The 27,863-nt window shown below is 39.4% G+C and overlaps 1 protein-coding gene and 1 long non-coding RNA gene across 6 annotated transcripts in view; one reads left to right on the top strand and one right to left on the bottom strand.

Moving 5' to 3' along the window:
* The window catches only part of LOC116841558, a 372,377-nt gene that overhangs the window by 168,303 nt on the left and 176,211 nt on the right, over window positions 1–27,863 (bottom strand). For all 5 annotated transcript variants that reach the window (XM_032809626.1, XM_032809629.1, XM_032809625.1 and 2 more), the window contains one exon: window positions 7,633–7,780. In XM_032809626.1, coding sequence (XP_032665517.1) covers window positions 7,633–7,780 — 148 coding nt within the window. The remainder of the gene's footprint in view (window positions 1–7,632; window positions 7,781–27,863) is intronic.
* The window catches only part of LOC116841559, a 271,814-nt gene that overhangs the window by 134,925 nt on the left and 109,026 nt on the right, over window positions 1–27,863 (top strand). The gene's annotated exons all lie outside the window — the stretch shown is intronic.

Below are 27,863 nucleotides of genomic sequence, written 5' to 3' on the forward strand. Positions count from 1 at the left end.
CGTGCGCACTCGCGCGCTCTCTCTCTCTCTCTCTCTCTCTCGATTCTTTCGAGTGCGAACGTGCGAATGGAAGATTCAATCGCGAAACAAGAGCGAGCGTAACGCCGAAATCGAAAAATGGAAATCGAAGCGCGATTCGATAGAAGGTTCCTCGCGACTAATAAACACAAGTCCCGTTCTTTATAACAATTATTCGTGTGTTCCGTAACTAAGTTTTGTTTTCTCTCTCTTTCCTTCCTGCTCCCTCTATTCTCTCTTTTTCTCACTCTTCCGCTCCCTGTCTCTCTCTCTCTCTCTCTCTCTCTCTCTCTCTCTTTGCGAAGTGACGAGCGAGTGCCCCGATAACGGCGGCGTCGCGTTGAGGACCGCGCTGCAGCGAATTTTTCCAATGTTTCCGGCATTTGTGTAGAACAAATATCGACTTTATATTGGAAAACTTGTCGGTGAGAGAGTGGGACTCTGTCTTTTCTCTCTCCCTCTCTCCCTCTCCCCTCTCTCGCTCTCTCTAGTGTTGTTATCTGGACATTCGACAGTACAGATTTAAATCATCCCGGCGACGATTTCTTCCGATATACAGTCTCGCATACCGAGTGTCCCGGAAATATCGCCGTGTGTGCCGTTTAGATCCTTTGGACAACTGGAAATCGAGTTCCCCTCGACAAAACGGGAGAGATCGATCGCGTTTGTCGTGACTTCTTCGCCTCCTCGAGCGTCTTTCTCGTCGATACGGGTCGCTTGATTGAAAGAGAGTATCGGGTCCAGTCGAAGAGTTCGGTGTTGAGATTCTTGAGTCAGCTTGAGCTCCGTTCGCGTATTCAGGAGAAACAAATTATTTGTCAAATAAAATAGGAAGTTAAAGGCGTCTCTGATATACGAGCAATCTAAAAGGGCGATCAATACAAGAGTCAATACGCTAATCCTAATGCAATAAAATTATTAGCAAAAAATACCTGTCGTCATAAGAACGTTTATTATAAACACAATTATTTACCGATCAGACAATTACTCTCGTTCTTCTTCTGACATGCAATCAAAAGAAAGGCCAACAAAAGCCAATACACTAATCATGTAGTGTAATAAAATTGATAAATAATTGGATCTTGTATTTATAATAATTGGCAAAAAATATCCGATGTAATGAGGATATTTATTATAAGCGCAAAGTACAATTATTTATCAATCAGACAATCGCCCTTGTTCCACTTGTCGAGTATTGTCGGACACTCGCTGGCTGCACGCGACGTCTGCTGTTGAAAATCGAGCCGAACCTTTCGCCCGGGCCGATACACGCGAGATTAACCGACGAACAATTCGTAATGATCGGTGGGAGCCGCTTGTTTCCCGAGCCGGGAGAACGGGACACTCGAATCCTCGGTCGCTCACGAAAACACGGACGCTGAAATGTCCGGGCAGCAGCGCGTTTCGGGCTTTTCTTTCTTTAAACAAGGCTGCAAGTGCCCGGCACTTAAAGCTTTTTGATTCCGCGTTACGCGCGCACTCGACAATCCACCTCGCTTCACTCGCCGGCATTCGAAAATACGCAGAGCCCCGTGGCGCGCGCGTGGAAAAATTAACGGAATCGGGCGCGAGATCACTCCTCTCGGTGGCGGATCCCGGCTGGCCCTCTCTGAGCCGAGTATCTCCGATAACAGCGCGAATCCGGGAACGGCTGGTCGCATATATACCAGGTATGTAAGTATGAAACCGGAATTTTTGTATAGAAATTACACATTTATTGTATGAAAATGATAAAACATATTTTATTCGAAGTATTGCCCATCGCTAGTTATACATTTTTCCCATCTGTCTGACAATTTGTGGATGCCACGCCAAAGAAACTGTTGCTCTTTTGAGGCAAACCAGTCATCGAGCCATTTTCGTACATTTTTGTAAGAAGTGAAGCGCTGCTTAGCAAGTGCGTGTCCCATCGATGCAAATAAATAGTAATCGGACGGAGCCAAGTCTGGTGAGTAAGCCGCATGCGAAAATATTTCCCAACTAAACGCCTCAATCGTTTCCTTAACCAGTTTTGCTGTGTGTGATGATGCATTATCATGAAGCAAAATCACTTTGTGTTGCCCTTTTTTATATTCTGGTCGTTTTTCACGCAAAGCTTGATTCAAGTCGATCATTTGTTGTCGGTAGCGTTCAGTATTAACAGGTTTTAGGAGCTCATAATAGATCACATCCTTCTGATCCCACCAAACACAGAGCATTGTCTTCCGTCCATAGCGATTTGGCCTTGCAGTCGATGTCGATGGTTCGCCTGGAGTTACCCATGATCTTTTACGCTTAGGATTCTCAAAATATATCCACTTTTCATCGCCAGTCACAATTCGATGGAGAAATGACTTTCTTTTGTACCTGGCGAGCAGCATTTCGCAAGTGGTTTTTCGGTTTTCCTGCTGTCTTTCATTCAGTTCATGTGGAACCCATTTTCCCATCTTCTGGATCTTTCCCATGGCTTTCAAACGTATGGAGACGGCTTCTCGTGTCACATTTAATTGATCCGCGAGTTGTTGTTGCGTTTGAGTGTCATCCTCATCCAACAATGCTTGCAATTCGCTGTCTTCAAACTTTTTCGGTGGTCTTCCACGTTCTTCGTTTCTCACGTCAAAATCGCCACTTTTGAATTTTTTAAACCACTCAAAGCACTATGATTTACCAAGAGCATGCTCACCGTAAGCTTCGACAAGCATTCGATGCGATTCTGCAGCAGTTTTCTTCAAATGGTAACAGAAAATCAATGCTGTCCGCAAATCGTAGTTTCCAGGCACAAAATTCGACATGTTCAACGCTATTACAAATTATGCTGTTGTATGAAACTTGTATTGTCGTGAGTTGAAAATCTTTGTCAGAGATGTCAACAAGGAAATGGCGCCAATAACGCGGTTTGACGGTAACTACATTGACAGCTAGGACCATCTATGGGCAAATTCCGGTTTCATATTTACAGACCTGGTATATATATATATATATATATATATATATATATATATATCCTCGCATTAGACGCTTTTTTCGCTGTTTGCGAAAAAGATATTCGATTCGTAGAATTTGCAATTTGTCCGTTATCGCGCGCCGAGCACGCCGGGGTGAGCGCGTCGCGCGACTTCGACAGGGCGCGGCTTATCCCTCGTATCGGCGTCCCGCTAATCCGTCGAGCGCCTTAATTCCGGCGACAACGAACTCGGCCTTATTGTCTTCGTAGTCCTTTATTGAGAAAGTAAGCTGTTTATCGGCAGCCGGCAGCTCCTTGTAATTTCGACGCGCGACACCCGGAATTGCGATCGCCGGACAGGATAACTACCTCCCGGTGACGCGTCCGGCGACGCCCGGCGTCGCGATATTGCCGGCGGCGGGACATCGGGCTTCGCTAATACTACGGCATTCCTCGTCCTTAAAGGACACTGAAGCGGCGGGGTGAGGGGGGGAGGGTGAGAAGGACGCTGCATTCGTCAGAATTTCGTCGGTGCAACTTCTCAGGCAGCTAATCGTTGCGACCCGCCGTATGGAAATTCGCTCTTTATCAGCCTGAGCGCTCCTCTAAACTCAAACAGGAAGAAATAGACAGGAGAACTTTTGAAACTTGATGGAGAAGGAATATCGCGCTGGAATATCGATTCGACTTTCTTCTCACGTCTACGATTATAATACATTAGTCATTTGTTCGATTTTGGTTCATACCCGGCGCAAATTAATATAAAATTTTGCAAACGACGAATAGTGACCGACATTTAGCGATAATCTATTATCTTTGCATCTTCCATATTTATATTTTAGGGACTGGAATATAGTGTTAAAAAATTTTCAATGATGACAACTTTTTTCCTTTTTGTATACGATTGAAGCTCACGTCGAGTCGATTTTAAATATGTGACTCTTGGATCTGAGCTTTTTACCGTTCTCGAGGAAAATCACCCAAAAGATCCCAAAGGATTTTCACTTCCTTTCATTCATAAATAATTGTACATGTAACCGAATGGCTATACGAATTCTGTCCCAAACAGCTACAGCGCCTCTAAACTTGGAGAAAGAAGTAACTAACAAGAGAAAATGGCGAAATGTTGATTAACGCGTTTCATCTTGAATCGTCTATGCGATTTCGTTTATACAGATCTATTTTTATTCTATCTATAGTGTGTCTTTATTTTTACTTGTTCAAATAAAACATGTATATTTAAATGACCAAATAGCTAAAAGCTTTTTGTCTTAATCAGCTACAGCGCTTCCAAACTTGGACTAATAAGAAAATTATTTGCACTGACAAGAGGAGATAGCGAGATGTCGAACTGACATTTCTTCTTACACATCGTCTATGCGATTTAGTTCACACGAGCCTATCTTTGTCACTTCTTGAATACTTTACCGGGTGTTTTTAGAGTTTCTCTCAATATTCCTGAATATCTGATCGTCGAATGCTGCTTTCATGCTGCATCGATTATTTGACATGTCCATTCTACATTCTCGCCTGACACTCGTTTATCTGCTCAGCGGACATTTTTGAACATCATCCGCCTGACGGTGAAAGCAATAATCCTCAGACAGATTAATCGTGTGTATCGTACGATCGCGGACATGAAGCTCGACGCTCTTTCTGACATTCGATGCAGAACTAACCCGTGACATCCACTAAGGAAACCTGTCTTCTGCAAATTGTCAGGAACGAGTTTTTCTATCGGACGTAGGCTACGTTTCGAAGTGAAAACCCGAGAAAAAAAGTATGTCAATCTTTACTCCCGCAGTTGTACAGATTTTTCCGCTCAAAGGTCAATGACAGCGGGAGAAGGGGGGAGGGCAAGTAGTTCGCGCGTGACGTAAAGCGACTGCTGAATGACAGCCACGTGTGACAATTGAATGCAGTAAAGCACAATCAGTGTATCATCACTGACATGCTCCTCTTACTGATTCAGTCAGATACATTTTTAGCGATCCACTTGAAGAGAGCGCGGTAGTGCCGAGACGATCGAGGGCACAGCTCGATACGGTCGTCGATATCTTCGTTCTTAGTGACTCATAGTATCTCGAAATAAAACCGTCGTAAAGTCGAGATTGCCGCGTTTCTGATGAGCACAGAATTGCTCTTCGTGGAAAGCGTGAGTTAGTAAAGTTAAGTCATGGCGACTGAAAATATCAAATTCTGTTTTCCGCTCGAAGCGAATGTTAGTTTAATTGACCAGTTTACGAGGAGAAGCGGAAAATTTCGACTGGAGTCGGTGATTTAATCGCAATAACGGATTGCACGTTCCATTTTGAGGAACTCCCGTTTTGGCGGAAAGTAGACTGTAAATCGCATTCACCAATTAGCCTGGTAGTCTCAGAAGAACTTCGATCTAATGAAGAATATTGATGTGAAGCTTGCTTTTCGAGGACAATCAAAGATCTGCGACTATCTATTTGAATATTTTCGGTAACTGAAAATTCCACTCTAAATTCGTCAGTCAGCCTCCGAAACTCAAGTCACAAGTCTGCAATACACCGATATATTTAAATTAAAGCAATAATATACCAAGTGTAAGAGCCTCGCCGTTTGGTCGACAAACAAGTATCAAAACCTAGCATTCACAATTATAATTGTTCTATAGTTTTCACTTTAAAATAAATTTAGAAGCAGTAAATCTAGTTAAGAAAGAGAATATTTAGATGTGCAGTTATTTGTGAGAGAGACGAAACTTATTTATTTATTTGTTTACGGGAAGAATCCCTTCTCTAAAAGTAGCGAGGAAATTTTAACCTTGGCAGTCAAATATGTGAGAATATTATAGGGCTTTTTTAGAAAACAATTTTTTAGACTGTATTGGATTCGAGAGGGTCGTATAATGATGCTACTCGCTGGAAGGTCAAGTGGACAGTATCCGTCTTCCACAAAACCATACAAAAACTTTAAGTCCAAAACATTTCCTTCTACAACCCCGTGACTTTCAGATACTTTTCACTGTCGAGGTTAAAATGAATTGCCCTGTGCATAAATTGATAATTATTACTGTTACATCGATTACACACAGAAACAGTATGTTGATGTCGCGAGAATCGTTCATGGCGAATTCTATGGAACAATTTGTCGTATTATCGGCGATTCCTCAGTTACCTACAGCCTAGTCGCGCCGTCATTCCCGGCTTATCATCGTCCTTCTATCTATTATCTCCGATCGCCCGTCGTAATTTTGTTTCCCGGAGGGGTGGGTTACCGCGCGCGCGGGAAAAATGATTTTCCGGGATAACAAATCCTGCGATTGCGGGATAAACGAGGTTACGGCTTACAAAGGAAGAGGAGAGCGCGGCGCGGCGCAGTCATCGTGGCGCTCCTCCTCCTGAAACTGGAGACCGACGGATATCCAATTCGAGCTATCGAAGGTCAAGTCGTCGTGGCACAAATTGCGTTACCGGGATCTTATTTTCCCCGGGCCGCGCGAGCGCGAGCGCGCGCGCTGCCCCTTCCGCCGCTATTCTTCCCGGATGCAATTTTTCCGGGCCGGATAATAAGTTATTCGATCGCGAATTATCGATTGTTCTCGGACCGCCGATTTCTCACGCGATTCGATTTGTCGGGAGCGCCCGAGGCGAAATCGAGAGCAAATTCGAGAATGACGGAATTGCGTCCGTTCGTTCGTTCGTTCGTTCGTTCTTGCACAGAGCGCACGAACCAAATTAGATTAGATTGTCTCTTATCGTTTTGACGATCAGTTTTCACCCTTTCCCTGCGCCACTGTTCACTTGGCGGGTATTCGAGATAATCCTATTATGCGTCTCAGTGCAAGTCGGCCGACGCCTCGGGATCTTTTTATTCTGCGGAAAATTTCGAACTGTGTCAAACGCTTTCACGATCATCTGCGACACGCTGACGGAGCGTTTGAATATTTTACACGGCCGTTCTATAAATGCTCCGCGGTCGCCTTCTGAAATTTCCGCGTGTAAACGTGTGTGACGGATTAAAGAGTATTTTTAATCCGCCGATTTCGGCTTATTTCTGGAAGCCATGAATGTTTGAGCAGTCTCTTTTTTTTAAACGTGCTTTGTTCTACTTTTTTTTTATTAACAGATATTTACGAGCAATTCAGCTTCCCAGCTCATGTTTGTCACATTGTTCACAGAGAAAAATGGGGAAAAGTGGTATAAAAGGGACAGTTTTGTTTGGGATAAAATAGTAAATAAACTAAAGGACTGTTTTAACTTTTATTAGTCATTTTAGAAACGCCAATTATCGGGCAATAATAATCGACGGTAATAACAATCTTATCACTAGTTCTACATGCATTATCTTTTATTTTAAAAAATGTGTTTTGTCCTTTTCATAAATTGATCATATTCAAAGGATCATTGATTTTTATGAAAGGGATGCTAATATAAAATAAATTCTCAAATAATTAACAAAAAATTTAACATAGAAGTAACATTAATGAGAACTGAAAAATATTACAAATATCAGATAAAGTCTGGTTGAATCAAATTTGTGATAAAATATGAATTCCGATTCAGAATTTTTGAGTCGTTCATATTTCACCAGAGATTCGTTCATCCAATCAAACTCTTCTTTCCAACTTTCTATAGCGACTTTGAATCTTCGATCTTCGAATGGTCTCCCGTCAGTTTATTTCTTAGCGATTATAAAAAAATTTCACGCAATGAACTCACCGGCAAGGCGGCCATAGCGCTGGAACATTCGCTCGACATCGGTCTTGCTGCACTGAAACGTGTTCAGGTTCCCGACGAAGACGCGTGAATTCACCGCCTGTGGGTCCTGCGAATTGGTCTGATTACCCACTTTGCTCATCTTCATCGCCTGCAACAGAGCGAAAGAAGTATCGTTTAAACGACCATCAAGTAATTAGCGCGAGACAAGAGTAGCGGAATGCGCTTTTAAGGCGATCCAAACTTCGCGACGCTTCGTGATTTGTTGCACAAAGTGCAATTCAGAAATACTCCGCGGCTTTGTATGCTAAAGAAAAATGTATTTACAATTATTTATAACAACATATAATTATTTGTAATCAACATAGAGAAATAATTACTATAAATTATATTTCAAGAAATTTATTTTATTATTAAATTATAATGTTGACGATAATAACATTGTATGCATGTTGCTTTACTAGGATTTTTCTGAAAAAAATATGTTTGGCGCCAAATAATTTTAGTTGGATCAAATATTTTTTCTCACAGTGTGTTGCATTATCGTGTCAGTTGGCCAAGAATGTGAGACACACATAGATAGAAACGTTCAAGAAATATTCTGATAAAAAAAATATCGGAGATAAGAAAGTTACGTTATGTAACGAATGTCGGGAAGATTTTATGTATCATAATTTGAGGAAAAGAGAATATTTTACATGCATTAAAATGCAACGTAAATTCTCATTATCTAAGAGGGTCAAAAGATCGTGAATCGAGGAAACTTTGCATTTGATTGTATTTTTAAACCGTCACTAAATAGTTTATTTCCGAGCTGCATATTTTTGACCACCCTATTCTTAAATGCATACATTTCTTAAAGGAGCTTAGCCTTTCACCCGAACGATTCTTAGCAGCTCTTTGATTGTATCCGTGACGGTTGAGGACAACATATCTATTTCTCTGTAGCTTTCTTAACGTAATTAGCCTTTCGCCGCATGAATTGTTTCGTCAATTCGACACGGTCGATCTAACTAAATTTTCACGTCGATGTTAATTCTCTTTCCCAGAAGGTCCGGAATATATAAAAGAAAGAGAAAAAGAGGGAAACGAACGGGACGGAATAGCGGATTAATTCAATTAATCGGTGCGAGATCGATTAATTCCGCGAAAACGCCGGAGCCGCCGCTAACGATCTCGTTAGTTTTACGCGTTGTTTCGCGAAAGTAGAAAACGAATTGTCGCACAATGGGATTGCGAGGCGTTAATTAATCCACGACGCGCCAATTAGCGATCGCGCGTACGTCTCTTTGATGCCCGGAAAAGGCGTCCACATACGCCTGTATCCTCTCGTTGTCATCGCCGTCATTACTGTCTTATTTTTTATCGTTTGTCGCCTCGTGTCCTTCCGCTTTTAATCGGCAACGAAGTAAGAACGGGGAGAACGAAGTCGACGACGAAGAGGCGGAAGAAGAAGAAGAAGAAAAAGCGGAGACTCCGGCTCGCGCGCTGCCGTAGATAAACATACCAGTCTCAAGATTTACTTTCTACAGGGAAACTTTTGATTATAGGGTACACATAGTGCACGCAGAACCATATGCGGAGCGTGTGTGCCTCGCAACTACCAACTTCAAGTCCACAGACAGATAGACAGACAGACAGACAGATAGACAGGCAGACGGATTTCCCGGGGAGATGCGAAGTCAGTTCTTCGCCGGGCCAAAATATCGGGGCGCTGATAGTTCACGCGAGCCAACTCGAATCGAGAATTGAGGAAAACTCCGCGGTTATCAGAAAATAAAGGCACGTTTGCTGCTTGATGATCGCTATACACGGAGAGAATATTATAGTAGTCTTCCGTGTAGTTTCGTTACATACTTTTAGTAATCCAGGAATAGACTATCCTGTTAAGTTCAAGGTCTTGTGGAGAAACATAGTACATTTCGTTAGAAATACAGCAGTTCTCGCTAGAAACATAGCAAGTGTGTTAATAGCACGTTATGAAAGTAAAGTATAGTGAATCGCTGCAGAATACGCCGATCTATTCCTCGGTTAAAAATGCTGTAATAATTTCTGCTATAAAATTCTCTCTGTGTAGAGAAACAGATCGAACAGTTACTACCAATCACTTCTCATTATTTATCATTTCAACAAACCTACATTGCCCGAGATACAAGCCACACTTGTTCTCGTCTATTTAGGTCAGCTTAAGGATAAATTTCAATCGCAGAAGTGTTGCTTATAGCAGTAAATTGAAAGTAACAAATCATGTGTTCTCACTACAGGCTCGTTTGCTATCTCAATATTAAATCAAACCACTCAAACTGTTATTTTATTAAATTGGCCAAACTTTTTCTCTCAATAGGAAAAAGAGAGAGAGTGAGAGTAAGTGAGTGAGTGAGTGAGTGAGAGAGAGAGAGAGAGAGAGAGAGAGAGAGAGAGAGAGAAAGAGAGAGACTGTTCGCGAGTCGGTGGGATAATTCAGTAACGCTACGCGCGCGCGCTCGGCGTCCCTGCCGGCTAATTTTGCGCGAACGGACTTTGGTTCAATGGAATAATAATTAGGAACTTGACATGGAGTTACACAAGAATACACACATACGTTATTTTAACGTGTATGCACGCGTGCTAAGGAAAGACGGAGTCGCCCCGGGAATGTTACACTCACATATTTTCCGCGAAATTACTATGAATAAAGTGAATAACACGGTTACACACATACGCGCGCGAGTGTCACGTACACCACTTAATTATGCATCATTCAACGGGCAACCTATCCGCATCAAGTTTAACCTCTTGAGCCGTTAATACGGATATTTGCGTCATACGCCGTTGCTCGCATTCAACGGCGCGGCACGCCAGCGCCGAATTTAACCCGTTTCAATAGTTAATGCCCGTTAAGCGCGTTTAAGATAGATCAATAGCCGCGTTACGCGAGTGCAATTTGTGCAAAAGTGCAGCATCAAAACCGAAACGAAGATCGCTGTCTGTCTGATCCCGCGAGAGTCACTCATCGAAGAATCCTTCCGCGTCGAGAGACGCCGATAACATTGCGAATAGAGAAATGCCGTGAAATGAAAAATGTTCAGTAGCTACACTGTTAGAAAAGTTCTTAAAAATAATAGCATTTTTGTACGTAGATTTAAGAATTTGATATTAAAATTAATAACAGTGAAGATTTTCATAACATTAGAATTATTAAAAATTAGTTATAATATTTCATATTTCTTATGAAATCTAATATTTATATCTTATATTCCATATTTTCTTATTAAATTCCATATTAAATTATGAAACATCATAACACGTTATGATATGTTAGAATAATTTTTCCAATATATCAAAAATACGAGGCTGTTTCGGTCACGTGGCCTTTATCGAGATTTCAACTGAGCTATCCAGAAGTCTCTTAATCAATTCTAATTATGATTTTTCATAACTATGTGTTATTAAATGTAATATTGATTTTACTATTTTTATAACATAGTTATGTAAAAAAACTTCACATCCCAATTATTAAATTTAATACGAAGTTTTCTGACAATGTAGCACTCGATTCGAGACTCCTGCGCGGGTTTCGTCAAATATTAAGGTGTATGTGCATTTAATAATTATTCAACAATTATCACTCTCTCTCTATTCAGATATTTATCTATTTCTCTGAATATACATTTAAATATATTCGTGTACATAAATATCCAGTGTAAACACCAATTGTGTTCTGGAAGTGGTGCACTAACCTTGCTGCTTATTCATGTGTATTTGAGTAGTACTCTCAGTGCTATACGCAACTTCTGCGGATCTCTAAACTATAGTACTTCTTTTGCAAATCACAACAGAAAATCACATTCCTTGGGTTGAGACAATTGTATACATATATTAATGAGGATATATTAATTAGACATTATATATCATAAGAACTATGGCTATGATACTGTATAGATGAGCATGTGACAACAGCAACTTTTAATATCATATTCATTTCACTCGAAATCACATGAATTTTCTCTCTAACCGTAGAATGTGTGGATGTAGCAACCATAGTAGTTTCCTCTGTGGGGTTGCGTGACCAAAAGGTGCCGTCCCGTTCATAAAGAGAGCATTAACCCTTTGGAGCACAGTAGTCTCACCGTTTCATCTATACACAGTGTTATTAAATATTTCATAATTTGTGGTAAAAGGAGCTGTATCATATGTTGTTTTACCTCCCGTAAGGTAAATAGATAATTGTCTAAAAAGGGAGTATAACGTAAAGATCAAAGGACGATTATAAGGGTGAAAATATTTTGTTGCAAAAATAGAAGAAATTAATTTCAGAAGGAATGATCTCTCGGGCTGTCATTCTAGATATCTGACATGAGTATCTTATTAAATATTTAATATTTAATAAGATATTTATAATTATAAGATATTTTAATTATATTTCGGATAATGAGCGAATTTTGAGCGTCCTGTGCTTGAAAGACTTAAATTAGATCGAGCATTAAATAAAGATCGAATTGGACTCTTCATTTTCGCGCACGATATTTTCGGCGAAGGAAAACGGAGACTTTATGAAGGAAAACGGGGAAGTTTCGAGTGATGTGAAGAGAAGAGCGAAACGTGCGGCGCGAGTGCGCGATGCAACAGCTGATGACGGAAACGACACAATCTGCGACGTATATCGGAAACAAGGAGAGAAGGGAAAGACATTCAGAAAGATATTTCAGCCACGCGCGCGCGACGATCTCTCGAGACGCCTCGCGTCATTCTCGCGGCGCGCGCGCGCGCACGTTCGCCTCTCGCGGTGTCGCTCGTTACGCGAATTCAATTTGTAACTTTGATTGTTGCCACGAAGGGCAAAAAAAGGTTTATCGGCAGGATCGTTACAAAGTGCGCTCGCGCGCGCGGTGTCGATAAACGAGAAACGGCTATCGATTTTCGGGGCCGGTATCGGAACGACGATTGACACCGCGACGGTGCCCAGGTATTAAAGAGTTGTTCTCCATTAATATCGACAGTTATACGGCGGAAAGTGGCGTGCACAGGACTGGAGAGGGAGAGGGGGGAGGGAGCGGGCGGGAGGGGATAAATATTGGCTCGCACGTCAAAATTAGTAATCGACGCGTCAGTGGATTTAATCGGCGAAGAATGGCCGTTTCGCTTCGCAATTTTATGACGCGAAACTGAGCGCAACCGCGACAACCTCGACTGGATACACGACGAGACGACGGGCCGAAATTGCAAGTGCTAAATTCCACTCGAGGATTCATACACTCGGAGGAAAATTGCACTGAGGAAAGAATACTTGGAAATTTACTTGTGAGATATAAACTTTATTTTCACATAAATACATCTTACATCGCAGAGATAAACTCCATCTCGTGCAGATAAACCCACAAGAAAATTTTCAAGCATTTTTCCTCGGTGTACACGGTGGTGGCATCTGTACTTGGAAGAGAAAAAGAGACTTGAACACTTATTTGTGAGATATAAAGTTCATTTCTGTGAAGTAAAGTTTATTTCTGTGAATAAGCTTTATATCCCACAAATAAATTTTCAAGTATCTTTTCTTCTCCGTGTATGCAAGTGACAATATGATTTTTGTGAATACAGAATTAATGTATATAGTTCAATAAACTATTTTGTAGTTATTGCAACTAACATGCTGAATAGTTGCGAGAATTATATAACTGTTATATAGTTCACATAATATATAGTTTAGTCTCAGTTGCAAGTATTACAAAATAGTTTATTAAACTGTATAATTCTTTATAAAAAAAACTCGCAGTTGTAATAAAACTGAGAAAAGAATGCTTGAAAATTCATTTGCGAGATAAAAATTCACAGAAATAATTTTTTTCCCGGAAATAAACTTTATATTTTATAAATCCTACAAATAAATTTTCAAATATTTGCTCTGAGTATATTATATATTTTTCTCTCTATAAGAGTATACATATTATTTTATATCTTTACATTCCGATTTCTATTATATATATATATATATATATATATATATATATATATATATTTTTATATATTTTAATTCGATTGTTTATTTCGCCTCTTAGCTTCCGAAATATCGAATATCATCGGCTAACTAGATGTTGCGTCGAGACTCTGCTTGACTTTGTGAAATTAGGCGGCAAACAAGAATCTATTTTCTGTTTAATTGCAGCGCGAACGTAAGTCCGCATGAAGCGCCATTCGGCTTCGCGGTAAGTCGCAATTAAAACGGAATGTCTTCGAATTCATGTTTATTCCATGAGGATTGTTTAAATTTGAAGCGCGCGCGCGTTAATTCCAATCAGCTCGGCACTTGGCAATGATTCTCGCGGCGGATTTCTAATTACGTTCTAGTTGGGTCGGACTAGAATTCAGCTGCCACATCGGTCGTTATTTACGGCGTGAGCTAACCCTAAGGTATGTCGACTATTTGAAATGTTAATTGTGCTCGCATCATTCTTAAACGTTAAACGTGATCGCGCGCGCACTTTCTAAAAATAAACAGAAGGAAATAAGCAAATAAACAATCCTTCACTCGTGCATATTTCAAAACATTCGCTGAAATATTCTCGTGCTGACAGTACAATCTCGTAATTACTATCTGTTTGCTTGTTCGCCTCACTGAACATGCTTCATCTTGTTCTCCTTTTAGCATACATACGATTGGCACCATCACACTCATAGTGACTGTTCAATAATTTCTTATCTCGCAAATACCGATTGATTTTCGGCGCGAAGCGAATTTCAGGAAGGAACAGAAGTATTCCTGTAGGTTTTGCGTGAACTATTACGGATAATACTCATCAAAATCACGGAACTATCACTTTGCAAATCCAAATCATTGATTTTTAATCCTTTAAAGCACGTGACGTTAAACATTTGAATTCTAATAAAATATTCATGTCACATATCTAAAATAACAACCTAAAAGAGATCATTTCTTTTGAAATCACTTTTTCCTATTTCCCTATTTTTACCAAAACCGCGCGCGAACTGAATATTTTTGCTAGATATTTTTGCCATAGCGTCTAGTAACTAATAAATCTAGCTGTGATAATGTTACAATAACGAAGGAATTTTTTTTTAGGTTTAATAAGAGAATTTTGTCGACTTTAAATAAACTTGATCTTTGGAAGGGGCCAAACTAACATTTGAAGCAAGAAATACGATTTCGTTCGACTTTCCAACTAATTCTCATCCCTAAAAATATAATCTCGTCTTTAGCGGAATCCTCTGAATCCTAGAAGATTCTTGGCCTGAACGCCAGGACTTCTGTAAAACCAAGAGGAAAATATTCTAGGCACAGTATAAAGTCTTAAAGTTAAAGGAATTTTCATCTTTTACAAGTATGAGCTCTTAATAGAAATTTCGTCTAACGAAAAGACATTTTGCGTAAAATAAATATATTCCTCTCTTGAAAGAATAATATCTAGTGGATTTTCAACTGATTGTCCGCTTCGTTAGAAGAGGGATACTCTTTCGGGGTAAAAGTTTTCGCTTAGAAAATATGGAATTGCAAGAAATAACAACTACAGTTAAATTTTTGGGTGAATAATTCATTAAATGTTCGCAACTTGTTTGCGATTCTTTCTTTATAGATCGATTAATTAGTCAATCAAAGCACATTTGTGTCGCGTAATCATGTGGAAAATCGAAACGCGCAATATTAATTTCGTCGCGATTTTTTCGTTAATGTCGTTACATTCATGGTGTCTGTGTGCGCGATTTCAGCAGTCGGAATCGCCACTATCTCTCGCGCGGGTTGTTCATATAGTTATCATTAATATATTAAGATCAACTTACGCGCGGCGCTTCGCAAGCAGTAAGTTTCAGGAGAGGAGGTAAGAGTTAAGGGGATTATTCGTAATTTATGTAAGGAGCGAAACAAAAGCTGCGCAAAAGCTGTCGCATAATTTCATCCCTCGGACCGTCGAAGTTTCGGACGTCGCGATAATTTTCTCCTCCTGCGGACTTCCGAGTGGTTTCAACTTCCTCCCGGCCGCTCTTTACATATCTATAGACAGCGCGTTCCGCAGGACTTTAGAACGGCGGTATCGGCGTCGACCGCCTCCTCCTCCGAAGTGCACCGATAAGATGTAAGCAACAAATAATTCCCGGAAGTTGCGGAACAACGCACCTTTGTCCGTCGATCGATCAAAACGGCCACGTCATTCCGCTCTGATCCCGCTAGCGCGATTTTCCATTTCACCCAACTCTACCCGACCATTATGTATCCGAAAAGAATACATCGACAGGTCTGATAAATAATGAACGCATTTCGATAGAACAACTATTATAAGCTCTTGTGCGGGAGAAAAAATCTCTAAAAAATAAAAGACATTGTATGGATAATACTAATACACATATTTTTATATTAAAGAAAGATTTTTTTCTTTCTTTAAATAAGTAAGTATACGTTTCCTTAAAGCTGTAACCTTACGTGAAAAAAACAATTGTTCATTAAATTTAAGTGAGAGAATTTATATTTAAATATAAAAATATATAAATACGTTGTAGTGTTCACTGAATAATTTTTTTTTCCTCTTAATTATAAACCAAATGATATTAGAAGAAGACCTGTGAGAGCCAAGTCGTAGGATTTCAGTTGAATTCGTGTTATAACTTCTAGAATATTAATATTAATACTCGGGCACTCTAACAAATCAACGATTTTAATACATTTGATGTTCTTTAATCGTCGGGTTCAGTTCACTAGGGTCGGTTTTAAACGCCCAACTATAACTTCAAATAATCGAGCACATAACAATACCTATGGTGTGATCCAATGAAATAATCATCGTACATGATATTTACGATAGTCACCGTACGGCCAGACTATAACGTATTCTCGGTGTAGTGCGTGTATATTCGATGTTACATCGCGTTTTGCGGTTACTAACGCCCCTAACGCCATTTCGTATCAATAAACCGCGGCTATATCAATATTATACAATGTGGCGCGAGCGCGTGGCTTATATCGAAAATGACTAATAATAACTCCTCCCACATACCAGAAGAGATAGCATCGGGAGAAATTAAACGTTACATCTGCGCGCGTTCGCGCGGCACACGTATATCGATCTTACGTAACGCCGTGCAACAACTCTCCATCGTTTATCGATACCACCCACGCGCGCTGCCGCGATTCGCCGCGAATTTCGGGGCGCGCACGACGAGAAGTCCGAGCCCGCGCGAAATCGGCCCCGTTCGCAACTTTCCGCACACACGCGCTCATATAATTAGCACTAATTAGAAGAATCGACGAGAGAAGGGTTCTGAATTCTTGGGCGGGCGCGCGGGTAAACAATTACGCGCGTTTACTTTGAACTACTGGTGGCAAGACGCGAGCGAATGTGAAGCGAGGTGAAAGTTGTGCAAATGTTTACCCTGGAAGTGAACCGCACCCGCAGCGAGAGAGAAGGAGACACGAGAATAGGATGGGAAAAGGGGAGGACTCGGCGGCACTCAAACAATCGCCCGCGGAGGAGAATAGGGAAGCTTAGGTCCCGAGTAATAACAGTAAAATCTCGACGATTAACAACTGCAATATCGCCGATGTAGAACGGGATTTACACGGTGAGACGCATAAATCGTGAAAGAAGAGGGGAAAGAGTTTTCGATACACTGAGAGAGAAAATACGTAAGAAATAAAGAGTGTTTATTCGGTGAATAAGTTTTATTTTTTAGATAAGAGGAAGAAATATCTTTATACATTAAAAAGAAAGAAAATATTTATTTACAAGTAAACCTATCCAAAAAGTACACTCCGATTTCTTTCTAATTTGACACGAATGTAAAAATGCAAAAAATATTTACATTAATATTTCTTTCATTTCGGCCCATTTTGAGTTTCACGGGCAGTTTATAGCTTTCTAATGTTCTCACTCCTGTCATCGACAAGTGCAACAATAATGAATAAGAAATAAAATTGAATACTAGATACAGTTAAATAATTTCAACAAAATCGGCATAGCTGAGACACAAACCATTCTAAATTTCCTTAGCCGAGATTTCAACCAAAATATTTCAAATCTGTGCTAAATTAGTCAAAAATGGTTCGAATCTCGGCCAAACCGAGAAATTATTTGTATAGATAATTTTTTTCAACTTTTTACATGTTCTGTTTAAACATTTTATTATTTATACAAATAATTTTATACATTTGATTTCATATTCATAATCAGCAAGTCAAAAACGCCTATATCTTTTATTCAGTTTTATTTCTTATGTATTTTGGTGCACTTGTCGATGATAGGAGTGAGAACATTAAAAAGCTAAAAACTGTCCGCGAAACTCGGGCCAAAATGAAAAAATATGACCTAAATATTTTTTGTACTTCTACATTCGTGCCAAATTAGAAAGAAATCGGAAGGTATCTTTTGGCTAGATTTACACTTGTCAGTGAAATAATACCAAATATTTTTTTCAAATAAGAAAACGCACATTTTCTTTGAACCTTGGCTTTTCGCTATGGTTTGATCCATTTGAAGAAAGAATATGGATTTTTAAGTAAATATGTACCGACCAAATAAATATTTTTTGATTTTTAGATATCTTCCCTTTCTAAGGTATATAGGATAGATAGATAAATAGATTTATCGAACTTTGGGACACACGCAGAACTCCTTCAAGTATAAGTATAGTGAAAGAGGAAGACAAAGAAGATATTGTATAGTAAACATTACGTTGAAATTATATTTCTTTTTACAATGTTTTTGTAAAGCTGGACTATACTCAAGAGTATAGGATAAATTACTAGAGAAATAACAAATCTAACGATCCACAGAATATTCACGATATAAAAGACACTCCGTGTACTTAATACCGAAAAACAAAGTGAAGAAAGAAGATGGAGGAGGAGAGAGCGTGTATCGATTGTGTTTACTTGGAACAGTCCTGCAAATTTGGGGAGAGGTCGAGTGACAATAATAATCAAATATTTTGTTAATTTGACTGGAGTTGGCTTCTCGACGGAGTCGTGCGTATCCGTGTCGCGACATTCACAGCGACAATTTATTTCAACCGTTTTGTAAACGATTATTGCGCATATCTCTTGATAACCACTAACTTGTAATTGCGGATTTACATATTCATAATCTGGAATTGATAATTACGCTTTTACATATTAATAGTCCGCAATTTACAATGGTAAATTTACACGTTAATAATCAGCGTTTACGCGTGGCTTAACGTGCAGCATGTTCAGCGCGGGCGTAAAATAATATCGTAGAACCTAGCGACAGAGCCGGTAACTTTGCGCTACACGGCGTTCTTTGCGCTCCGATTCATTCAGCTGGACGTTCTGCTGCTGTCCGTTACTCGCAGATACCAATAAGACGTCGAGGCGCTGCGCCACGTCGATGCACCGTGCGATTGAAAAAGAATCCACGTCACAGAGAATCCACGCCTCCGTTCATTCTCTCATATCGTATGCGACAAAACACGAGGTGCAACCAAGCGCGCTTATTAATCCCCTTTGCGTTAGAATGACGTCTGCCAGGACGTCGTGCTTTCGCGTGGCGAGTACGTGCATGTTTCTAATCGCGATCCTGACTTGACCTTATACATTATTTAACACATTTCAAAAGTAAATATTCAACATTTAAATTAATAAAAAATGTTATTCTTCTCCAACAATGACCCTTAAGGGAGAATACTGCGAGATTGCATACACGAGGAGAATTTTACAGTTAAAAATACTGTAGAATTTTGTAATGGAAGAATAGACATATATGTACACATACAGTAACTGATTACTCTTTTACTTTATACGTACTATTTATGCGCTAGGAATTGAAATGTGCTTTAAATTAAATTCGCCATATTCCCAGCAAGATTTTCTAGTGAAACTTACTGTGTTTCTTAGCAAAATAGCAAAATAGACCTTACTGACAATTTATTCCTGCAGTGAGAAAACAAAGCGATTGAACGAACTAAAAATTATAGTTACTTTTGGCTTTATATAACTATACTTTTTTGCAGTACAATAGTAACATACATATAAGGTTATTATCACCAAACATTATATTAATAGAATTGAATAAAAAAATAGTCCTCTCTCTTGACCATAAATTATGTATTTGTTATTTCTCTATGTTATTGTAGTTACAAATATCAAGCGATTGTTTCTCAGCATAACTATTAGTGTCACACTGAGAAAAATGGTAAAACTGATGAAAATTTATATGATAAAAGCTATAATATTCTTTTCGTGTAAAGCAAGTCAAAATATAGAAGATCGAATTATATGATATATATTCCCATTTATTCCGGGCATGAGTTCAAATAGACGCGTCTTGCGAATCCCGATTAAGTGCCAATAAAATGCCAACGCCAGTCGTTGACTGACACTGCTGATACCGTCGCGTCTCACCAGTTCATCCACAAAACCTAACCAAATGCATATAACAAATTAGATACTAAAATTAGATAAAAAATATATGCGTCATAAGTTACATTTATTTGTCATGTCTCTTCGTTGTCTGAAAGCATTAGTTGAGCTCTGACACAATCAGTACACTGAGAGAAAAATGTATGATATTTGGAACCATAATGGCATAGTAAAAATATTATAGTTAGGAATATAATTTTTATAGTAAATGTTACCATAATATTTGTAATATTTACAATATAAGTATAATATAACTGACCCGTGTAAAATTTTTACCAAGAATTATAATTATTTGAAATAAAAAATATGGTAAGGTGGCAAATATTGAATGGTAAGAGAAATTAACTATTTTATATAGTCAATACAATTGGAATATTTGGCAAATATAGGTACATGTAACTATATTCCCAAAAGGTGCTTTACCATATATATAGAGTAACAAGATGGTGACTATAAATCTGTGTTCATTCTACTATATCTTCATGTTTAGATGAACTATAAATATATGTTTGAGGCCAAAACGAACTATAAAATATAGTGAGATTATAGTTATTCCAACTATTTTTTTCTCTCAGTGTATAAATCAGCGCGGGCCAGTCGACGTGTCTGTCAACTTCTCCGAAAATTCTCATCGTTATCTCGCCGCTCGAATGTTGGGACAATATTTCCTTGCGAACTCCTACGAAATTAATGAAGTTGCCTTACCGTCGCGCCGTGAGAATTTCACTTAAGAACAGCTCGACTCGCTCACTCGTTGTCGAGATAATTCGAAAGAGATCGCGATAGCGTTGCGATCGCACAATCGCGGTATCACGATCCAGTCGGTCGCGAGGCTCTCATAGAAGTCGCGAGAGGAGAACGCCCGTTAAAGACTATTAACCTCACGCGCTATTATTACTCGTCACTCGAACGTCGAGATCTATTTTCGCGTAGCCAATATAGCAGCTGAAATCGATATTATTGATATGGATAGAATTAGCGCCGTAGAGGACACATTAACTAAGCGCTCTGCCCTCTGAATTCGATCTGCGGCAGATTCGCTTTATTTTCTTCCATTCACGTTTTCCCTTAATGTGCCGTTCGCGTAACTCAATCACCGGAAACGTTACAAAAAACGCATGTCCAACTAAAATTTTAGACATTGCAGATTAGATATCGTCCTATAGGTATGTTACTATTGTTAAATCTGTCAATTTTCCGCCACCGTCCGACAGGCCGGACGGTTTTTGTTCGCGAAAGTAGGGCGTGCATCAATCTTACGGACCTAACTCCGACCTACTGTGTTTTATGGATTATAGAGCGTATAAAATTACATAACGAACGTTCTCTCAATTTCTCTCTCTCTCTTAACTCCCCTTTCTCTCAGCTGCTCTCTTTCTCTCTCAAACTCTCTCTCTCTCTCTCTGTTAGCCTCTCTCTCTCGTGCTTACCGCAGGTTCTCTAAAATAGACTTAATGCACTAATTAGCGATGGCGCACTGATTACGCTACACGCTGAATGTACGCGTACATTGTACTAAGTGGCGCAATATTGCATAATCAATAATTGATTACATTGTTAGAATCAGAAACAATGCGGCGCAACTTATTCACCGGAACGTTCCGCGACCACATAATATGAATATATAATAATAATGCAATAATAATGTGATAATCATAATTATAATGATGATAATAATAATAATAATAGCGCCGACACAAAGACGCTGTAAATTGACGAGACGGCGGGGGAGTTCGCACAAACTCGTCGGCTGCAAAACACGACAAAATCGCGATCGATAACACTAACGAAAGCTAGACAATGGAGTAAAACGCTCCGAGGAGACATTTTATAAAACGCTTTGCTTCACAGTGAAAAAAAGTCGTAGCGCATAACGTTATGACGTTACATCCAGAAGAGAATATGCCCAAAGCCAACGGGAACTTTTTCCTTTTTTTTCTATTTGTGCAAACCGGTGTAGAGATCCGCGGACTCTCCCTCTCTCTATTGAAAAATGTGAGACACATATGTGTGTGCATTTTTTATTTTATTTGGATCCGTACACGCGCGCGCGCGCACAGTTTGGAGGGTCGAAGCGCACCCTCGGTCGTCGAAATCTTCTTTCGGCCATAAAACTTCGAAACTAGTTGTCATATGAAAAAATGATTGAGGCATACTTCGGGCGATTTTTAGCGCACGCAGCTGACGAAATTTCTCATTTCTGCTTTCGTTTCTAAAAAGATCCCGTTTTGACTGCCGCTTTTCTCTCTCTCTCTTTCTCTCTCTCTCTCTCTCTCTCTCTCTCTCTCTCTCACACACACACACACACACACACTCTGCCTTCGTTTTCTGTGGTACTATTCAGAATTACATGAATAATATTTGGAGCGCACTTACTGCGCGCAATGAAAAATAAATCACGCCCATGCATGAGAATTGACCGTTTTGTTGAAGAAAAACAGACAGAACGAGATCTCTCGCCGAATATGTCGTTATGAGGCAAAAAGATATTAAATTTTCTTTCCAAAAGTATCGACATATTCTACGCCCTCGTGACCTCACGTTCCTCGTGAATGTCCGGTTTACCGAGCGCTGCGTCGACCATCGCTGGGCATTCGTGTACGCTTCTATTTGCTTTTATCACCCCGGTGTAGCTACTTTGCCACTACTTTTCCTAGAAAATAACAGAGAGAGAGAGAGAGGAGAGATACTCACAGGGATTCTCGAGCGATACTGGAGCAACCGTGTAACAGGCAAAACTACACCGTTACTCACGATCGCGGCGAAATCTAATTATCCCCGAACGACCTTGGAGGATTGCCTTGAGTCTCGTTTCGACTTTCGATGTAATCTCGAACTCGCGACGCAATGTTAATTGCGCGGGAGGCAACGTAAATTCAATTCTCCCCTTCTCCCGCTCGTACCATCCCATGGCCGCGCACGAGGTGGCAGCGACGGCTGCTGCTCCTCCTCGGTCGAGCGCCGCGACTACCGGGACGCGTCGTAAACTTTACGACGCGAATTAAGAAGCTTATAAAGAACCGCCGAAGCCGCTTGATAATTCCACGCGTATCCCGCGGCAACGGGGGCCTTCGAACACCCGAAGGAGTGAGAGGAGGAAGTGCTGCTGGAAGCTCGCTCGCTTTACGGCAACACGACGTGTCGCGTCCTTTCGCGCTGCTCGACGATCGATAGCGGTCATCTCGCGATGATTACTGCACGAATGTACGTGTAAAGATAAGGGAAAAAGAGAGGAAGATAACGTCTCCTCCCCTCCCTCCCTCTCTCTCTCTTCTCCCCATGTCATTCCTGCAGTCTCCCGAGGGACGGACGCTCCCGTGCGCGTAGGATAATCCGTTCGAAAATTCCGTTCACGCGTGTGCCGCTTAAGATCCAATTCTTTTTTTCGAACGGGAATGCGCCACCCTGCATCCGCTCCTCTCTTTCCTTTTCTCCCTTCCCGCCCCCTCCTCGCACTCTACCTCTCTCTCTCTCTCTCTCTCTCTCTCTCTCTCTCTGCCGCAGGCCGCGGCGCTTTTCGCAGAGCCACACTTACATTCGAACAGCTTCGAGTGAATTATTAAAAGTTCACTCAGGGATTCCCGAGAGCGGCTGGGTCCGCGCGCGAAAGGAGGATGATTGCAATCACGTCGGCTCGTAAAGTGATCACCAGCACGTTTCCGGCTGCATCCCGATGCACACCGAATTGCAGGCCGAATTGCGAGCCACTCTAAAATGCATTGTCTTGGGGGGAGGCCGGCGCGACAAGCGAAATATATCGCGGTAACGTCGGGTCCGTCGTCGGGTCTCCGCGTCTGCGGGGGGAAAGAAACAATCGACTTTTCGTCGCGACTTCATTCTTTATTGATCGTACGATCGTTCACTTTCGCGCGCGCGACGTTATTTAAGAGAGACGCGTTCCGTCGGGTCTCATGCATGTTTTTTGAAAGCAACTCACAGACCACTCAATGCTCAAATGTTCGACGAGCAAATGTCGCAATTACGACATTTAAGAGGACTGGAGGGTCAGACTGCTTGAAAATCGTGCTTGTTCTTTCACAATTTTTTATGACAACTGAATGAATATGCGAAATATTTTGACGTATATTTATACAACATATAAAGAGAAGAACAATATTGATAATAATTTTGATGAACAAATACTCAATATAAGTGTATGGTACATGCAGTTAAAATATATTTCAATTTTTTTTTCAAGATTGCATTTTTCAGTAATATCTTGACTCTCGGTGGTTCAGTTAAGCTGAATTTTAGGTAAAAAATTTCCGTAAGCTTATCGTTATCGTGTAAACCACTGACAAACTCGTGGAAATATTTAATTTTGAAATATTAATTTTTTTACTACAAAGAGAACGATTTGGTTGAATCAAATAAACGCTTCTTTGGAATAGTCCAAACGAATTTTTCGATTGATCAAACAAAATTTCGTTTGAAGCAATAAAAATATTTATTTGCGGCTTAGTTCCAAAGAAATATTTTTGTTGTGTCAAGATAATTCGTTTGGACTATTCCAAAGAAACATTTATTTGAATCAATAAATCGTTCTTTCTGTGTATAAAAGAACTGAAAATTTAATAATATTCCATTAAAATATTTGCAATTTTGTTAACTTTTAATCAATTTTTATTATAGTAGTTCTCACGATAACAATTACGGAAATTTTCTACCTAAAATTCAGCTTAATTGAACCACCGGGAGTCAAGATATTACTGCAAAATGACGACTTTGAAAAGAGAAACGAAATATATTTTAACTGCATATACCACACACTTATATTGAGTATTTGATCATCAAAATTATATTTTTCTTCTCTTTATATTTTGTATAAATACACGTCAAAATAACACTTTCGCATATTTATTCAGCTTGTCATAAAAAATTGTGAAAGAACAAGCACGATTTTCAGGCAGTCTGACCCTTCAGTCCCCTTAACATGGAAAATACGAAGAAACGCTCATTGTGTTGCAACGAAACTAGAAAATTGTTTAACTTCTTCGGGAATACTGACACACAGGTGTACCTACAGACAGATGCAATTTTTCTTCCTTAACTCAAACACTGTCGACTGAAATGTAGCAGGCAGTATTGTAAACCCAAACATTCGTCACAAAATAAAAAAAAAAAAGATATCCCTTCACATGATTGATAAACCTGCTCGGGAGGGGGGGGGGGGCGAATTGACTAAAGCTCGAGAGAAAATGATCGCCAGGCATTTCGGAGCGACAAAAATATTTTTATTCATTTCTTTTTTTACGGAAAACTCTCCTCGGCACGTCAAGCATTAACCAGCGATAACGTAACCTTGAAAGATGATACATCAAGATGGCAAAAGAAGAAAGGGGACGTGGGAAGAAAAAGAGAAATAATAATAAAATAATAATAAAGACAAGAATAAGAAATAAAAAATATTTATTCGGTAGGTACTAATAACTCCTTCCAGATTCTCTTATTTTGTATGTTATAAATTGATTATTTCATTAAGTAGAATAAACAATGACTCTCATGAAAAGCTTCAAGAAAAAGTATATTTACGCTAAGAGAGGAAAAGTATTTAAAAAGTAAAAATATTTTTGTTATGCATAATATGCAAATAGCAATCATGTAAAGGAGTTTCTTTTTCCTTTGGATTTTGCGACGAATATTTAATTTACAGTACTGTACCTGTTACATTTCAGTCGATAGTGTTTGAATCAAGGAAGAAAAGTTGTATCTATGTGCAGATACACATATGCGTGTGCGTATCAGTATTCTCGAAGAGGTTAAACAATTTTCTAATTTTGTTACGGCACAATGAGCGTTTTTCTGCGTATTTTCCGCCGTAATTGCGGCATTCGCTCGTCGAGCATTTGGCCTGTGGTCTGTGAGTTCCTTTCAAAACGGCACGTGTCCAAAAGCACGCGCGTAGCCCGAAACGGAACGTTATTCTTAAATATTTGGCTTTGCGTTGCAAATACGGCGTCATTAATTCGCACGAGCGAACAAGCGCGCCGAATTCCGCGACGGGCGAATGCATTAGGACGGTTTTACCGCGGTAATTCGATTTCTTCGTGTCGCAATATACAATCCATCCCTTTCGTCCCTTTCAACCCTCTCGTCCCTTTCATCATCCACCTGATAGTGTCTGCGCCAACGTAATTGCGCCAATTATCGCCCGTCCCGTCGTGCCCGTCGCCATTGCCAAGTTTCCGCATTTCTAAGTTGTAAACTGTAAGAGCAATAGATTGCGACACGATTGATCGTAGACAGGAAAACTCGTAATATTCCATTAATTAGCACGACATACTTTGGAAATTACATCGAGATAATTTTTCTCGGCGATCTCGAGAAGATCGCGAATTTATTTGCACAACGAAGATCTTCGATTCTGGCGGAGAAGACGCGAACACCAATCGAAACTTTGATAATGCCTTTTTTACTTGCACGTCTCCACATGTAAGATAAAAAGTGTCAGTGTTCAAACGTATATCTAATCCTGGATATTTTGGAGTTTAGAAATGATTTTTGGAAATACGAATATTTAAACTTTTAAAACATACGAATATATATATGTGTGTGTGTGTGTATGTGTGTATATACACTGTAAAAACTAATATGTTACATATAACATTTTATGTGTCCCAAATCATCCACTTTCATTTATGTATAAATTTAACACAAAATAAATGTGGTAAAAAATAATATGTAAAAAATAACATGTAAAATAATATGTAAAAAATTGACACAAGAATTTAACACTTGAATACCGTCAGGAATCACAGTTTGTGTTAAATTTACATATGTATAATATTAAATTAACTAAAATAAAACGTTACTTTAACATTTGAGAGAAGTATTAATCTATGGTTTTGATGAAATTAAAGTGTTAAGTTGGCATAATCTATATCTGACATATTAAATATGTCAATTTAACACAATCTGTGATTCCTAACGGTATTCAAATGTTAAATGCTAGTGTTAATTTTTTCCATATTATGCGTGTTACTTTTTAACACATTTGTTTTGTGTTAAATTTACACATAAATAAGAGTGGATGATTTGGGACACATGAAATGTGTTAAATTTAACACATCAGTTTTTACAATGTTCATACGAACTTTTAAAATATACGAATATATATATATATAGTGCGCGCAAACAGTTGAATATGTGTTTATTATTTGAAGCGACGCATTATACAGGGTGTTCCCAAAAGGTGGTACCAAATTTTAGGGGTATGTAGTACTCGTTAAAACAAACCAAAAAGTCTTAATGAACAGTATTCCGAAAACTTTTTATTTCTGAGTTATGAAGCATGTTGTTTTGTGAAAAATAGAAAATAAATTAAATCTACAATAAATGTTCAATGTGCCTTCGGCTCATGTCAATACACATTTCGGCATGTTTCGTCATTGAAGATCAAAGAGTCCAGGTTTATTTCGTATTTGTTGACAACAGTTTCCAAGTCTCTTAGTCAGTTCATTCATGGAGGCCCGTATGTGACCACCTAATTAGGGATTGTTGTATTCGACTTTGGATTGTGGACCGTGTCTAGTTTTGTGTTATCTGAAAAATGGCTAATTTTTACACAAATTCTGAAATGACGGATATTAATTTTATATGTGGCAGAATAAAGGGCAATGCTTCAAAAGCAGCACGCTTGTATCATGCAGCTTGTCCGAATCGCCGACAGCCAAGTAGAAGAATGTTTAGCAAAATTCATCAACGCTTACGTGAGACCGGACAGTTCAAACCAAATTTAGTTGACTGCGGTAGACCGCGACTTGTTAAAACTCCTGCATTCGAGGAAAATATTTTACGCACAATTGAAATGTGTGTTGAAATGGACGGAGGACACATTGAACATTTATTGTAAATTTTAGTTATTTTCTATTTTTCA

This window comes from Odontomachus brunneus, unplaced genomic scaffold (assembly GCF_010583005.1).
Source record: "Odontomachus brunneus isolate Ranch 3 - 2012 unplaced genomic scaffold, Obru_v1 Obru_scaffold_016, whole genome shotgun sequence".
In the NCBI taxonomy this organism is placed as follows: Eukaryota; Metazoa; Arthropoda; class Insecta; order Hymenoptera; family Formicidae; genus Odontomachus; species Odontomachus brunneus.